A 17,845-nucleotide genomic window follows, 5' to 3' on the forward strand; every position below is an offset into this window, starting at 1 on the left:
CCTTTCAGCCGCAGATTCCCGGGCAGAGCTCCGTGTCCTGACAACCAGAACGCAATCAGACCCTGTTCTCAAGAGCCACAATTAGATTTGTAGCGCTCCAGACTCGGTGTTGAGCAATGCGCCAGCCCCAGACTACACCCTGCTATGAGTTCATTAAGAAACTACCCACACTACACCCATTCATCTCAGTCAGCAGGGTATGCAGGAAACCAGAACCCCATTTCCAAACGCCAGCTACAGCAGAGGCACACACTCACAAAAGACCTCGGCTCGGATGGCTCGCATTGTATCGCCGACTTTCCTTCCTCGACTCCCGCTTGTTTGCCTGATTGTGCTTTGTGTTTTTGGGGGTCGGATTAAGTAAAGAAAACAGATACATTCAGGTATAAAAACAGCCGTAGAGAACATGAGAAGGAAGGGAAGAAGAAAAGGTTCATGTGCACAGTGCAGCCAGGAGAAGCTAAAAGTAGGTCACTTGGCTGAGAGCCGTTTGTCTCGCAACAAAAAGGTGAGTAATAGGACCTGAGGTGGAGGCAAAGGTCAGGAATCCCTCTTACAATCCTGTTTATCTTCTGTGTGTGCATATTTAAACGTGTGTGTGTGTGTGTGTGCATGAGTGCACTCTGGAGCGCAGTATTTTCGAAAAAAAAAGCCGGAGGCGCTGGCGGGTCCTTCGCCCGTCCACCAACATGTTTGGGGGCTGAGTTGTTGCCTGGTTTAGATCCTCCACTTCCCAGAATTCCCACCCGCATCGCTCCCTGCCCGCAGAGCACAAAAGGATGGATGGATCCTCTCCATAAATAACCAGCAGAGCAAAGCCAAAACCACTATGTTTTTCTCTCCATGCTTTGTTTCAAAGGCCCGGGACAGCTTCGCTCCAGAAAAGTAGCTGTCCAAATGTGCTGGATCCATCACACGGGCGGATAAATCTCTGGCACAACATTTGCATAAAGGGGAAAATAAAACGAGTTTTCTGAGATAGAGAAGAAAAACCGTGAACGCGATCAGATTAGACGGACTTGTCAGCACACGAGATTATGAACAGAACAAAGCCAGAACGTGTTGATATAATGTGTCGCGGCGGGTTAGTTTTTCACGAGAGTCCAATCATCTGAAACATCAGAGCGCTGAAACGATTGCTCGACTCGTCCGTCAACACAAAACTAATCACCAGTTTTGATCCGATCGAGCTAAAATATCAAATATCTGCTTGTTTAAAGCTTTTGAATTGTGAGAATTTGCAGCTTTTGTCTGTTTTATATTATTTTAAATGGATATTAGGAGAGTTTTAGTGTGTTGGTGAGACAAAACAAGAAATTAAATGTCACACACAAAATATTGAGCTCATTCAGACCAGAACGAGGTGTTAAAGGTGTTATTGATCTTCTCCCCTTTGTTACCTACAATATGTTCAATAAAACAGTAATGATAAGCATTAAATGACACACTTACACACATCTACACACACACACAAACACCGTCATCATCTCAGGCTCAGCTTTAAAGTGTCTCATTTCACTCCCACAATGCCGCAGCTTTAAAAGCACCCTGGGATTAGTGGCCTGATTAAAGCTGCGTGTGCTCACACATCCCTGCAACACACACCACGTACAGTAAACACACACACTCGCAGGGCCACACACACATACACACAAACACACACTCCAATCAGACAGAGCAGAGGGGGTCAATACGCTCTGTCTGTCACCTTGCCAACTGGAGGTCTTATCAGGCTTCAAACCAGGCAGAAAAGCTTCCTGCAGCAGAAATGTGAGTGTCGACACGTTATCGGCATCATCGCCATCAAATCACAGGTCTGAGGTACCCCACAGCCCCGTTTATATCGACTCAGGAAGGCTAGAGACGCCAGACATCATGGTCAGAATGGTTGATTTTAGTTACATTTAAAGCCAGTAAAGATTCACCATTTATCCATTACTATTAGCCAACTATTGTAGGCTCCCACACTGTATATCCGTTACTTTAAGCTAAGTATTATAACTCTTTATGTGGCCTTATTTAGCTAACTATTTCACCATTTATACATTAGCCCATTGTTAGCCATTAACCTACCTTTAGCTAAGTTTGTTTGTCTGTTTTGTCTGTTTAATTTGACCTATTTCACCATCTATTGCTTCAACTAAATATTTCAAAAGTTGATTTCTTTTTCGCTAAATATTTCCATTAGGCTACTTCAGCTAGCTATTTCACTTTATCCAGCTTATTAGCTAAATATGTCCATGAGTTACACTAACTAATTCACCATTTATCCTTCATTTTCATCTATTTTTTAACTTTATTCATGCTTTTAGCTCAAATTTCACCTGCTCAGTATTTCTGGCCTATTTAGACTAATTGTCCACTACATTTAGCGAACTATTTCAACTGTTTGTTGACTATTTGTGCAACAGTTCCCTCACTCACTAACTTTTTATGCTCCCTAGATTGCAACCACAATATTAGAGCTGACTCTATATGTGGATATATATTCTTGTAAACCAAATTTCTATGCTTTTAAATTAAATAACACTACTAACAATCATGCATGCACCCTGTGGCATCTGCAGAAGGAGGCTACAAGCAGTTGGTAATGGTCCCACACTGGGATAAGACATAATAAGATAATATGTTAGTGGGAGAAATAGTTCATGTGAGCCAAGGAGGCAGTTTTGCTAATAACCAATTACAATATGTCTCCAAAAACCTTAAATAATTTTATCCCCTAAATAATTTAGTGTTAAGCCGACTCCCTTTGCTCTCTACTGACTTTGAGCTGAAAACTCAGCTCCTGCAGTAGATTGAGTGACATGCACAGCTTATAACACTGGTCAGTGGAGTGGATGATTGGGAGCGAGACCTTCACGCTACACTTTTGTCAATATCACATATATATGACCCCGCTGCACTCGCGTTTAAAGTGTAAAGTAAGTATTTCTCACCTCTCTTGTTTCCACTAGTAAAGCCGTGCTGTATGCAGGCATCTGTATGTCGTCTGAATTTTAAAACTGCTCTTGACACTGAAGCATTATCCTGCAGTAGCTGGTGACAGAATGATGAACAGTTGGCTCTGCAGCAGAATACAAGACCAATCCAGAGGCAAATTACTCACAGGGGAAGGTGTGCCCGGGCGATGTACAATGAATGAACAAGTGAGAGGGATGAAAAAAAACACAGAGTGAACATTGAACTCTGGATTTTTTAAAAGATGGCTCTTGGCGTCCAGTTAAGAGTAATTCACGTTCACTGTGAGCGTTTACGCGTGCAGCACAATCTAAAGTCTAATGCGGACTTTTATGGGCTTGTTTTTCAGCAGCCGTGGATCACTTATATCACTGCCAAGCTGAAGGCCAAATAAAGCAAAGCCTTTAGCCGCGCACAAGGAGCTATTCAGGCCATTGAAATACAACTGTGACAATCAGACGTAAGTGAAACCCCTTCATGTTAGTGAGGTCGGTCGGACCGGAGCCTCGGAGCGGTCGCTAAAGGCTACAGAGCGATAGTGCCGCGACTGTTTCCTCTGATCTGTGGCTGATTCAGCTAATGATGCAGAAGGGAATCAATCTGCTGTAATGTTTGAGCAGTGTGACGGGGGACATTAAGCACGGCACATAACGTCGGTGAGAGCTTGACGTGACGGCTCGAGGAGAGTGATGTCAGTTTGTGGATGTCGGTTCGACCAAAGTTCACTTCCGGAAGCACTTCGTCAAGTCGAGTACAAATATCTGTTGTTTTTTAAGGAAAGGAAATTAACTTTCCTTCTCTTAGAGGATACTTCGATGAAAAGATGGATATCAGTCTTACGTCAGGGCATTAATAAGTACGGAGCTGGAGCAGGAAACGATTAGCCTAGCTTAGCTTCACATAAAGACTGAAAGCAGGGGTAAACAGCGAGCTAGCTTAGGCTACTTTCCCGAAAAAACCACAGTTGTTGTATTGTTTTGTGTGTGTGTTGTCTTAAGCATTGCGCTGTAGTTGCATGATAAAAAGGCAGAGGATATACCTGCTGTTGAACAACCGGTTGCGTCATGAACGTAGCTGTTGCCTTTATATTACGCGTGTTACTGGAGGATACCACCAGATGGCAAACGTTAGCTTGTTGTCCCTTCTGCTGCTGATGTATTTACTGTCCACCGACCCTGTCACATCCCCATACTGGCGCTACACTGCCCCTACTGGTCATGTGCATATTGCATCTTGCTGTAAGTCCTCAGGTCGTGCACAACCATCGCTCCAATCGAACGCAGGATAAGCGAAGCAGCCATCAGGCATCATGAACTGCAAACAAGGTCAATAATGACTCATCCTGCTATAAATCATCGGTCCCTGGAGGTAAATATTCCCTCAAGCAGGGAAAAGTGATTCAGAAATCCATGATGTCATCACTGACGGACGGAACCAGGATTTTGTTTTTTGGCACGAAAGCCTGGCGAGTAATTCTTTTTGGACCGATGAGGTCCGGTGTCCAGATTGTAATACCTCCGTGTTTACAGCTGTGGGTATGTCAGGCCCGGTGTTGCCTCCGCTCCGACTGTTTATGCTAAACTAAGATTATCATCTCGCGGCTCCCTAAATGTTAAATTATTCCTGCGAGCTCTTCGACCCACATCACTATTCAAACACACAACATGAGCAGACACGTTCAGAATCACTCTATTATGAGTCCATGATGATGATTAGACCAGATCCAATACACAGCGAACCCAAAGAGACCCAAACAGAGAGAGAACTAACACTGCCTCAACACTTTCTTCTGATTGCGAGTCCACTTGGATCCACTTGGGTGACACTGACACACAAACCAGAGACCTGCAGGAGTCTGAACATCCCTGTAATTTAACCAGACTGATGTTTTCCGAGGCAGCGAGCGGACTCAAGCCCGTGAAAACCTCCTTTTTTTTTTTATCTGTCTTTAATTCAGCCGAGTTCAGTTCGAGGATGTTGTGTTAGAGATTAATTCTTTCGTACTATCGTGGCCGCACCTCCAGATGACCTCCTCCTTCCAGAGAACAAGTCAAGAACAATAAATACCTGAGGTCAGTCTGCAGCTTCAAGAGAAGAGAGCAACAGAAATAGTCCGAATTTTACGAGAAGAGGAGAGTAAACAGAACGAGGGAGGATCGGGCCGGTCCCGGTTGTGTAACCGAAAAACCACATGTTGTCTTTTCTTTTTCTGACTCAGGTACCTTATTCCTCTGAGCTCCACTGGTTTCCATGGCGATAGTTTTGGTATTACAAATCTTTTTTTTAATTAAAGGGTCGTTTCACCCACAATTCATGAACCAAACTATTTTCCCCCTTTATCTTTAGCTGTATTTTCATGCAGATAGCTGGAGTTGTGTGTGCTCCAGAGGTGTAGAAGAAGAAGTTTCTTGGGTTTGGAGAACATCTCTGGTACTCTGGATGATCCACAGAGCGTCTCTCCTCAGGAAAATTACCCTTTAAAGAAACTTAACTTCTAAGTTTTGGGTCCAAATGTCAGGAAAACATCCCGACCCGCCCGGCTGAGTGTCGGACTCATATTTTCTCACTCTTCTGTCTTGTGTGTTTTGTGCATTCCTCTCTGCTGCTGCCCGGCCACGAGGCTTCACAAGGTCACAGGGCTCAAAGAGGGAGACGAGTCGGGGGCCCCAACAAGACGGGTGGAGGTGGAGGTGGAGGTGGAGGAGGGTGGTGGTCCCATAAATCTGCCTGAGCCAGTTTTGCGAGAGCTTGAGGGACAGTGATTCACAGGCAGCGGCGAGGGGCCACCACCGCCCGGGGGCCTGCACAGAGGAGCTGTTGTCAGGCTTCTCCACCACCACCACCACCACCGGCACCACCTCCTGCTTCTGTCCATCCAACCAAACAGCAGCTTCAGGCTAAGCAGCCCCTGTGATCTCCACTTATGGGAAGATGTATGGCTGCTCTGCCCTCTGTAAAAACCTGGGGTCAGATCTGCAGGGGCGCTTATGTAACCCAAACATCACAGACACCTGGCGGAGATGAAAGGCGGAGCGGCTCGTTTTTCACTCGCACTATTACCGGCCATTTCCGCGCTGAAATGCACCATAATAACACTGAAAGACCTTCTGCGCCTTATGAGGACCCGAGGCCATCTTTTTCTGCTTGTGTAATACAGTAGGTGTGCAGCCACGGTGGCTCGAGCCCTGACGCCAGAGCAAAATCTTCCCCTGGCTGCTGATTTGTTTGACTTCTACGCCGAGATTCAAAAAAAGGAGGATTTCAGGGGCTCTGACTGGAGCTTTGCGAGGACGATTTCGCTCTCCAAAATCTCTCATTTTCTACCAGCGGCGGAGCTGATAATGCGTGTCGGAGCTCGAGTTGAAAGCAGCCAAAATGACACGCCACTAGAGATTGAAGACTAATGGACTCATTCAATCCAGCCAAATGTTGTGAAGAGGGGATAAACAACCTTTTTGGCTCATTCCAGGCTGTTTTCTTCCAAACGCGCTGATGTAAACAGATGGGGAAAAGAGTTGTGTTTGTCATAGGAAACAGGTGCTCGCAGGCACATAATCACATGCCATACACAGTAAAGAATAGCCCCCCGTACCCACTTGTGGCCCAGAGAATGGGCTCCAGCTGGGCACGGGTGTATATTACACAAATGAGTGTTTTGAGTGCCCTTACAAGAGGCATTCATCTGAGGATATGACTGTTCACGGGGGACAATGAGAGCCGATAGGGTCCCTGTGATTGTAATAAATGAGCTGACACAGATTAGAGCATTCGGAAACACATGAGAGGCGACTAATTACAGGAGGTCTCTGCCTCTTTAGAGAAAACAAGTCTCAATAACAAACAGACCGACCGAGCGGCTCTCATCAATCTGCATACAAATAACACGTCTGTACATAACGTGCAAGTGCATGTGCCAGAGTTCAGTTTGGCTTTTTTCTAATTAACTTTCTGTGGAGATTTTAAAAGTTAGGCGACCTTCACTGTCACGGTAATGAAAATAAACATGTGGTGGTCGCAGTTTAATTTAGGAAACAGTCAAGGAAAACAAACATATGTGTCGACTGTGAAAGCAGCTTGTTATGATCAATATTTACATTTCTTGTCGTGACCTCTAGTGGTTGTAAACAGTTACAGCTGCAAAGGAGGAAGTCAGGTGAAGTAGTTTAAAGAGCAACAAGTCTGCAAAGAAGGAGGTCGAGGACAGATGGTGAGGTTAAAAAAAGTACAGGACTTTAACCCAGGAGACCCATTCATGTCCCGTCTGACAGTAAAAGTCAACAGGGAGTTATTTTAACTTACTTTCAAACCCAACAAAGCAGTGTTGTTGCCTTAATCTAACCAAACTGCAACAATGGTGCGCTGCAACGGTCACGTTTCATTGGAAATGGTGATACATCTCATTGGCAATGAACTGATTGCAACGTATGAGGATGTGTCGTTAAGAAAAGATGATGTAACTTTGAATGTGTTACGTCCGTTAACATGTGGACACGAGGTAACACAAATCAACATCCAGTTTCACACAGGACACGAGTCTCGTTCTGCTTCTTTGTTAGTTTGTATGTTTCTCATTCTTTAAACTATACAACCTGATAGTTTTTATAAGTGGTATTTGAACACACATTGGTGAATGTATTGCATGTGATTACAAATCTGAAGTTGCGTTATTTGTACGCAGATTGGAGCGAAATGGGCTAAACAGGCCGATTGTCAGACCTGTACGTGTGCTCAGCTTAAGAAATGACAGAAATAACTTTATTTCCACTGCCGTGTTTCCTTTCTGTGATTATGACATGCAGATCTCGAGTGCAGTAACTCTGCAGAGACGAGCTGTGCGCGCTGAGGAGGTGTTAACAGGGTGATGCAGAGAAGCGAAAGTCTTTCCTGCCGGCACGTCAGCTCGTCAGTGATCAGCTTGGGTGTTTCTTGTCACCTCCGTTTAGATGCTGAGCTGAGTGTATGAAGGTGACATCTCTGCCATCATCCGCGCCGTCTTCACTCAAGTCAGGGTGAGCAACTTAAAAATAACCCGTGAATTCATGTTAAATAACCTGTGAATTACCTTTAAATAATTTGTGCTGTCTTTGAGAAAGGATAAAAAGATGTTTTTAATGTGATGTTAGCCACTGTATCAGGAATTCACTTCATTTTTATTTTTATGTGGTACAGAGAGTTTGATATTCGTTTGATTTATTATGTTTTTGTAATTCATTTCTTCAAAATTAACTTGTTCCTCCAGTTGTGATGATGATAAATGATTACAGATGTTGATATCAGCAAGGGGAAATCACAAATACATTGTTTTTGTGAAGCCTTTGTTTTCAGATGTGTAAACTTAAATGTGAAGGTAAATGTTTGTCTCTCCTGAGCTCTAAAAAAACAAGGCCACAGCTCAGAGGACGACTTACTTACTTATGTATTCATTTATTCATTGAAGAAACAGGACGATGGTTTTGGTAAAAGACGGTTGCATTACTGGGTGTTGTAATTTTCTTTTTAACCAGCAGACGCGTTTCTGTGGAGAGGGAAATTCTGCATAATCACACTTCCTCCAAAATTCAAGGTTTCACTATTTCGGAGAAGAACGACCAATTTTTTTTTTTTTTTTTTAATCACATAGAGAAACAAAAACTGCCTGATATATGATAATAATAATAATCAAACTTTACTTCAACAGATAGAGAAATACAACAGGTAATTAATAAAACCACTTGTTCATGAAGGCTTAAAAACGCCAGGGAGCCCAGCATAATAAAATAAGCTTATAAACTTATAGACATTACAGTATGTTTTTTAAGCTTTAACAGCTACAGTATATGTTTAAACAGCTTTTTTTTGTCAATAGCTACATTTAGCTCGATGAAATGTCTTGTTTGACACCAATAATCAGCTCAGAAAAGTTTGGCAAACCACTTTTATTTGACCTTTTTTTACATTTTACATACATTTCCAGGTCCTAATGTTGTGTCCATGTCTTGTTTCATGCTAAATATTTGTTAAAGATAAATAAATGAAAAAACATTTTTCAAAATCAGCGTAATGAGTCATCCTGAAGTTGGTTGCAGTGAGATAAATGCATAAAAAAATGCGATTTTGGACAATCATTGTATATGTATGTGTACTAGATGTACCTAAAGTTAGCCTAGCTAAAATCTTACTTGACTGTCAGCTGGTGGTATAGCTAGCAGAGCAGTGGGCCATCTTATGAGGTGTAACAGGTGAATATTTGGATTTTAGCAGGCAAATTGTGTCACTTAAACTTTTAGCTTTAACTTTATTTTGATGAAATTCTTGAAAGAATCATCATAATACTGTATAATGTTTGTGTGTACATATACACATTTTCCTGTGGGTATTTAAAATATGTTATAAACCTATATCTATATATATCCAAGGATGTATGTATGTAATAATCATATATTGCCTTATAGGTATCTCATACATATTTCCATATCGGCAGAACTTGCCTAAGAATTGACTTATTTTTACGTTTTCATCAGTATCAAAGTGAGCCAGTGATAGCTGCCTGTACTTTAATGGGTTCATTACAAAGAGGAAATGCTAATAGATAATTCGGCATACTTTTAATGGCGCCAATATAATATTTACAAAACTTATAGCATCATTATTCCCCAAATAACTAATAGAAAAGGGGTGACAACACATTGAAAACATCCACTAATATTAACTTTTTTATGCTGAAGTTTTGTATTAATATGGTTTTTTTTTTTTTTTAAATAACTGAACCACAGTTGAGAAAAATAGATTTATTTATATTTAAATAAATAAAATAAACAAATAAATAAATAAAATCAGTCGTGGGAGCTACACATATTGTGAAAATGACGTCATTTCACTTCAGAGCACGGGCGCTTGGGAGGGGAAGGGGGCGTGGCCATAACGGTTATCTCGACCAATCAGGCGGCGTCGAATGTTAACGAGCTGCCCGACAGTGAATGTGTCGCGCGACCCGCAGCAGAGCGGTTAGATTCTGAGCGGAGCGGTCCGGACCAGCGAGACTCCTCAGTACGCGTCTTCTCCCCGTCTATGAAGCTCTGGATGGCTCGGTAACCTCACAGAACCAACCCTCACTCGGATGACCGCTGTTTGAGGCCCGAAAGCGGATTTATTTCACACTTTTTTTTTTTTTTTTTTGTACCCCGGAGTCTCCAGAGGAAAAAAGAGCTGCGAGATGAAATACAAAGTAAGTGAAGCGGCACAGATTGGATCGGACCGGGACTTTAGATGTCTACGTGTGTTTTTAGTGGTGATGAAAGTTTTTCCACTTTATTTTTCACGTCGATAAAACACCACGGATACTTTTAAATGAGAGTATCCGGGTTTGTTTGGGACAGAAGTGGTTTAACGGTGTCAGAGGTGATGCTGATATATGTGTACGTGAACGTCTCATGTGAGGCTCGCTGGTGTGTATCAGGTCCACTTCAGTGTCACAGGGGCGCACACAGAGGACAACAAACCCTCCTCTCGACTCAGAAAGGATGACAGAAATAGAAATATGTGACTATTTGTGTCTTTTTAATCAGCTGCAGCTGAGAAAGATGCTTTAAAAATACCTCTGAGAGTCAGTTTGTCACGCAGCAGGTATAAATATCTGAAGAAACATGTGTTATTGCTGCAGTGGCCCCTCTTGTTGCTGTTGGACTTTGTTTGTCTGAGATTTGTTTTGAGCTTTATGGACAAAAACCTCTAAATATTATCTGATTATATTCTTGAAAAGCCTCAGCTGTTGTTCACTGATCAAATGTAACTGAGTGCATTTACTCATGTGATCAGGTACATGTACTTTACTTGAGTATTTCCATTTATTTCCAACTTCCACTCGAATCTGAAGGCTAATTTGTACTTTTTTTACTCCACTACATTTATGTGATAACTTTAGTAACTAGTTACTTTGCAGATTACACGCTGCATCAGAGCCAAAGCAGCACATTTGTAAATTGATTTATGTTTCTGTCAATCAGGTTAAAGAAATAAAAGCAAACCACTGATTTTAAGACTCAGAAAAATGCTGATTATGTGTATTAATCCATACTTTTACTTTTACTTTAGATACTTAAGTACATTTAATATCAGATACTAGAGTTGTAGACCGGCCTGGTCCATTATCAGAGGCTGTTATTGAGCATTTTTCACAGTTATTGGTGTCTGATTGCCGTTAAATTAATTTAAAAATGCACGACTTAATCTGCAAAGTAACTAAAGTTAGTAAATAAATGTAGAGGACTGGAAGAATAAATGAGCAGGAAATGGAAACCTCTGCATTGTACTTAAGCTCAGTACTCAAGTAGATTGTACTAAGTTACATTTCCTCACTGGAGAGTCAAGATTTCAGATATTTTAAGACTTTTACTCAACTACTTTTTGTGTGGATGACTTTCACTTCAACTAAAGCAATATTTTAGCAAAATACCTTCACTTTTACTTGAATATGACTGTTTGGTGCTGGTATTGTTTTCTCGATTGATCCGTTCTTGGTCTTTAAAACTTTAAATCACAGCTTCTCTGAGCCCGTGTGGAGATTTTTTTTAAATGTCAAAACTCAAATATGCTCAACTATTTAAAGAAAAGGTAGCAAATCCTCAAAAGTGAGAAGCTGGGAACAGGAAAAGACCCAGTTTCAGTTAACTTTCTAACAACTACTTGTTGGATTATTTGGTTCTGTTTTGAGAAATTACTTATTTTTCTTCTCACAAAACTGTTTATTGATAAAATAACAAAGGAAGAAGGAAAAGTCTAGTTTTTGGGGCTTAAATGGCTAAATTAGCATCATAATGTCGCCACAATCCTGTTTAATCAACCTTTATTGAGTTGTTCAAGGGAAAGCTACGTCTCCTGAGGTTGACATATTCATATCAGGAAGTGCACGGTAGAATTTCCCACTTCATCATTTGACACTTTCACTTTGAGATCAATCATGTCCTCATAAAACCCCATGATGCTCTCATCGTGATTGGAGCTTGTGATTGCTCTTTAACTCAGCGTGGAGCCAATCAGAGGCTCTGTTGTGTCTGTCACTGTCAGTCATTGAGGTTTATGTTGTGATGGAGGGCCTGACGTCAGCTTCATCTGAGCTCCGGGAGGATTTGGATTGATTTCTGTGGAGAGTTGTCATGTTTTGATCTCTGCTTTGTGAACGTTAGCTTAAAGACTGCACTCTGTCATGGATTAAGGGCCTTCACCTCCTCACTGAGTGTTTTCTGAAGCTGCTGTTTGCCAGATCTTTGGCTCAGACTCTTGTCTTCGGAGTCCACTGGGCCTGGTGTCACTCTGTAACCGGGTGTGGTTGTGATTGGAGGGCGTCCACGCTGTGTGTATCTACGTCATGGTCCACACTGACTCATTCTCCTGTTCAGAGTACAGAGAGCACAACAGTCCAGGATGATGAGGATGTTTTTTGGGGGATTTCAGGCGAGGACACACGTCTCCGTCCATCAATATTTCGTCGTCAAGAAGAAGATTGATCAACAGTCGTGTTTCCAAGCTGTTATCTGCAACCTCTCTGACGTCTACACTTCTTTGTTTGCCTCCGCCACATTCAGGCAAAGATAAGGAGAGCATAGAAATCATGCAGAGTGCTCTTTGCTTATGATAAAAAACATATCTGCATTATGCAACACCGTCAGAGGGAGAGCAGGGTGGCGATCAGAGGCGTTCCTGGGTCGGACGACACATTTTGCGTCACTCCCGCCTGTGTCCTCTCGCAGATCCTTGTTTAACTCTGTTAAACAGTGTCAAAGTTTACTACGTCCCCTATCAGGTCTCAGCTTTTGCTCTTGATCACAGCCGCCGTGAATTATTCACAGCTATATTAAGCGCTCCTTTCCCTGGCAGAGTGGTTATATTTCAACAGAGGCTTAACGAGGTCGCCACGGCGCTCCGTCACATGTCCTGAGGTGAGGTCCTGACCAGACGCTGCACCCAAAACCCCTCCTCTCTCTCCCCCTCTCCCTCTCTCTGTGACATCAGAGATGTTTCCAGCGGGTGTTCAGGTGTGAAGGGAAGGCTCGTCTCTCCATAGGTCACCTAATGCGTATAATCCTCCAGATGGATGTGCACACAGATGGATCTGTTACAGCGTCAGGGAGGCCCTCCGAGGAGGAGGAGGGAGAGCACGACACATACACAAAACTGTGGTAGTTTAAAGGAGATATATGTAAGAATTTTAGTTGTAAGCTTTTAAAAGTGACCTAAAATACTGAATCCAAAGGTAGCAAAATTTAAGCAGCCAGGTAGCTTAGCATAGCATAAAAAATAGAGTAAAAAAATGTTTAATTCTTTAGAGTTAAACCCGCCATCAAACCACAACTTGTTGTTTTTAATATTTGTATTATGTGCGGATTAAATAAACAAGATATTACATCAGTCAGTGAGGTTTAGAGACGCTCTCATGGGTATTTTGTTAGCTTTGGAAAGAGCTAGGCTAGCTGTTTCTACCTGTTTCCAGTCTGTATGCTAAGCTAAGCTCACCGCCTCCTGACTCCAGCTTTATACTTTAACCGTTGTATCAATTTCCTCTTCAAACTCTTCCCAAAGTACTTCCCAAAGAGTGAAACTGTTCCTTTAAAGTGTTTCTCGGTGACACGACTGTTAAGAATTCCTCTTCTGTGCGTTCTCGCCCGGAGACCTCCTCAACCTTTCAACTCATTCCTCAGCAGCTGACGTAACCGTTGCAGAAATAGCTTCACAACCGCAGTGAAAGAGTGATTAGGTGAACCCAAATTCTGGCCAATATGTGTGTGTGTGTGTGTGTGTTTTAGTTTTTATGGGTTCAGGTTCCAGGCGCTGATCCAACAGTGGAGAGGGCTGGAGGAGAGCGGAGCAGACATTGTTTTCTGGGGAGGGAGGAGGAGGAGGGAGGAGGAGGAGGATCTGTGATGCTGAATGGGCCTGCAGAAAATGAAAGAAAGAGGAAGTTGTGGGGGGAACGAGAGGGCAAACAGAGTTGGATGTATTGTGGCGGCGGTGGTGGGGGAGGGATGGGAGAGCCGGGAGGTCGAGGAGGAGCAGCGCCCTGTGAGAACGAGAGCGTTTGAGGCGATTGTGCGTGGGAAGGGTTGTTCAGAAGATGCACATGATTGTTTCAAGGTGCCCCTTTACGTTGTTAATGAGTCTGGCAGCGAGACGCACACAGATCCAGAGTCTGTGAAGCAAACGGTCCTTTTCTGTGCTTGTTTGAGATCAACCTGTGCACGTCTGAAGGCAGCGAAGCAGCTATTTCTGACCCCTCTGCCTGTTTAAAAAGTCCTGGTATTTTCGTGCTGTGGCCCAAGTTTGCTCCTGTGCAGCGTGAAGAGCTTCTCCCCCAGCGAGAATGAATAGCCGTCCCTCCTCCCCCGCTGCTCCCTCACCCCATGAGCCAGCCATTAACATTTGAAAACGGTCAGCGGGGAGACAGACTATATTGTGTGAGAGAGAGGCTACCCCGACGTCAGCAACAATGCACATAATCATTTCCATGTTTGACCTTTTGGCGGAAATAATTCTCGCCTGCCTCCCGGGCTATTCCCCCCTCGAAGGAATGCCGGCTATTTTGCAGGGTCATCTCTCAAGATGTAGTCGGCCTCTGTCGGCTTGGTGCGACCTCGAGGAGAGTCCTGACAGATAAGAGAAGTTCGGACAGCTGGGAAAACACCGGGGAAGAGAAAAAAAGTGTTTGATATCACCTCACACAGGCTGAAAATGAGTTTGGAGGGCCGTCGGTGGCTTTATCCACCTGAACATGTGATGTAAACATGTGCGTGCATCTCAGGGATTGGGATTGCAGGTTGAGTTTGCAGCTGACGGTGGAAAAATCCACTGTCAGCTGCTCAGAAACAGTTATTAGAGTTAATTTATGATGGAACAAATAATGTTTACTTTGTGGTGACATATTCCTGAACGCCTCTCCATTAAACCTCACTGTAGTGGCAGGAAATCAATCAAAATGACTGAATATTCAGAGCTGACACCATCGCTCAACTGACTGAACATTAACTAACCGCCTACTTGATGATTTGATTCATTAATCAGGATGGTTTTATAGCCAGACTTCCAATTATTCTCTGTTTGAAGCTTCTCACATGTCAGGATTTAGTAGTAGTTTCCTGTTTTCTATCAAATCGAGTTGAACTTCTTTGACTTTTAGACGAAACAAGACATTTAAAGACGTCTTCTCGGGTTCTGGGAGCTTCTCGAATGCACTTGATGAGAATTATAAACCAAATATAAGATAAGAATAATGAAACAGTCATTAGTTGTTGCTCTACTCAGCCTCTGATCAGTCAACCGCTGAAATAAAGAAAGTACAAAACACATCCTCAGTAGATGTTTGTCTAAAGCACTGAAGTGTTAACGGATGAATCTTTGCCTCCAGTCAACAAAAGATTCCTCTTTTATCTGCGCTGCCCTTCATGTTTTCAAAGACAGAAGATGGCAGCCTCGTCGGTTCGTCTTTTTGTGTCCGTGGGATCTTTTGCTTGGCGTGAAATCGGGACGACACTGGAGTGAATCTCCATCTCATTGGCTATTCCTATATGTAAAACCATTCAATGTGGCCCTGCAGAGATACCATGAAACATATTTCACATGTCGGCTATCCCCCCCCCAGGAGGGATTAGCTCTCATCTCCGGGGGTTACCAAGATGCACTCATGTACCCTCGTTTGGCAACGGCGCCGAGCTTGGAAATAATCCACCGCTCTTAACTCCGCCAAAACTGAGCGCCTCTTGGCCGGGAGCCCCGTGAATACCAACCGTACTGTTGTTTTTTTGTGTCGCTGGCTGCTTTCTTGACCCCTGTAGGTGCCGTAAATTGTCTTTACAGGGCAAGAGGTCAGCGTCAGCAACCAAACAAAAGCCTGGGCCCTGGACGCCCGCCAGCACGGGTCGTCAAACTGAAGGACAAGTTTCTCTTCCTGCTGCTTCACCATTCACACAGTCCTACAATGACTTGGCAGAAATATGAGAGGCGACGTTGCAAAATGTGTTTCCCCCAGCAGCAGCTCCAGTTCACAGAATCTGATATACTTTTGAGAGAAAATCTCCAGTGTGGCTTTCACTGCTAATTATAGGTTTGTGCTTGACGTTGAGGACCGGGAGCAAGGGAGTCCAAGACGTGGAAATGATAAGACTCGGTCAGACGTAGCCGGGAACTCTTTTGGGTTTCTGCAGGAGGCAGGAAGCGCTGCGGGCTAAGGAGTGGGACGGAAACAGAGGAGGGCGTCATGTCAAGTTACCTTGTAGTTTATGTGACCGTAAAACAAAATACAACTGTGATGAATGGACAGAGTGAGGAGGAGCTGCAGGAGAACAGTCGTTTTACCCAAGAAGTTACTCAAAACACTTCCTGTAAGCTCATCAGAAGGTGGTTTATGGTGTCACGTCGTATTTCATCATGATTTTTTTTACTCCAGACAGTCAGATTGATAGTAATTAGGCAACAAATGCATTTTAATGATTATTTTCATTTGAACTAACTCTCACCAAGTCATTATACCGTGAAAATAGTAAAAATGACTCTTTCCCAACCCAAATACATTCTGATTACTAACACATATAACTAAAAAAGTAGCATTTGCTAATCTTCTGATGGGCTATGTAGTAAATCATTTTCATTTTGTGTGAAAGTTATAGTTATAGTATAACTATACTATAGTTATAGTTATATTAATTAAGACTTTCCTGTCATGTCACGTAACACCATCAGCAACAGCAGTTGTTGAATGCTGATGTTTGCTGGTAGCTAACGTAACATTAGCGAATGGGGTATTGAATGTTGGTTCACCTTAAATTGTGACCTGATTTTAGCACATTGTAGCTAAAACATGAGTCCAATATTGGACAGTTGTTGAATGCTAACGTTAGTTGTTGTCTTACGTTAGCTAACGGTTTATGAAATATGTTGCTTAACCTTAAATTATGACCTGATTTTAGCGTATTGTAGCTAATACATGAGTCCAATATTGGTGTGGTGTATGTAACACTATCAGCAGTGGTCGAATGCTAACGTTTGCTGTTAGCTAACGTAACGTTAGCGAATGGGAGTATCGAACGTCAGATTACCTTGAGTTATGGCCCGTCTGGATTTTCATCATCCACAGTCTTTACAGTTGCTGGTCAATGGCCGCCATGTGAATAAGCTCTATTAGCTCGTAGAAATGAATCACAGCAGCGGTTCAGTCGTTTGTTTCCTTGCCAACAGATTCAATAATGAGTCTTGTGTAGGTTTTTTTTACTCCACCACAATTATCCAGACACATCACACCGAGCCCCTCCAGGCTCTATTCACTCCACCTGGTGTTTCATGAAAGACGTTTGTCTCCCCGGTGTAAATATGACACCCTCCACCTTCCCTCTCTCGTTTGTGATTCACGAGCTGCAGCAGCACTACGGGCAAATCTCCACCAAACAGCAACAGCGCGGCGACCGGCTCTGACAGGAAATGATGCGCCATGTTGCGTCTAACCACAGTGCAAGCTTCAACAAACCACTGATGCTCAAAACACCACAGTTTAAGGGTGGAGATGTGTGTTTCAGTGAATAAGCATGACTAAAACTGAGTAGTGATGGTGGCGTTTCCCCGAAATCAAAACGAAAATAAATAAATTCAGCGCGTATCAATCCATAACACTTGAACAGGCGATTGATCGTTGACCAGCTCTGTGTCCTGACTATTGATCTACGGCTGCTTACATAACACATCACTCAGTCACTGTGTGGCTGCTGTGTCGGATCACTTTTCCCCTCAGAGGCTCAAAATGAAAGCTGTGACATGGACCTTTTTTTTTTTTTTTTTCCAACCATAATTTTTCAGAAATAGACGAGGTGAAGTTTCACCGAGCCCGGCTGTATAATTAAGTTAATACACGGCCACTGGCTCGCAAAAG

General features: G+C 43.0%; 1 protein-coding gene across 1 annotated transcript in view; it reads left to right on the forward strand.

Moving 5' to 3' along the window:
* The first annotated feature begins 9,938 nt into the window (after positions 1 to 9,938).
* The window catches only part of nedd9 (neural precursor cell expressed, developmentally down-regulated 9), a 33,530-nt gene continuing 25,623 nt past the window's right edge, over positions 9,939 to 17,845 (forward strand). Inside the window, exon 1 of the mRNA XM_073484109.1 lies at positions 9,939 to 10,165. Within this exon, the coding sequence (XP_073340210.1) occupies positions 10,154 to 10,165 (12 nt within the window). The 5' untranslated portion in view covers positions 9,939 to 10,153. The remainder of the gene's footprint in view (positions 10,166 to 17,845) is intronic.

This window comes from Pagrus major, chromosome 16, assembly GCF_040436345.1.
Source record: "Pagrus major chromosome 16, Pma_NU_1.0".
Taxonomy (NCBI): domain Eukaryota; kingdom Metazoa; phylum Chordata; class Actinopteri; order Spariformes; family Sparidae; genus Pagrus; species Pagrus major.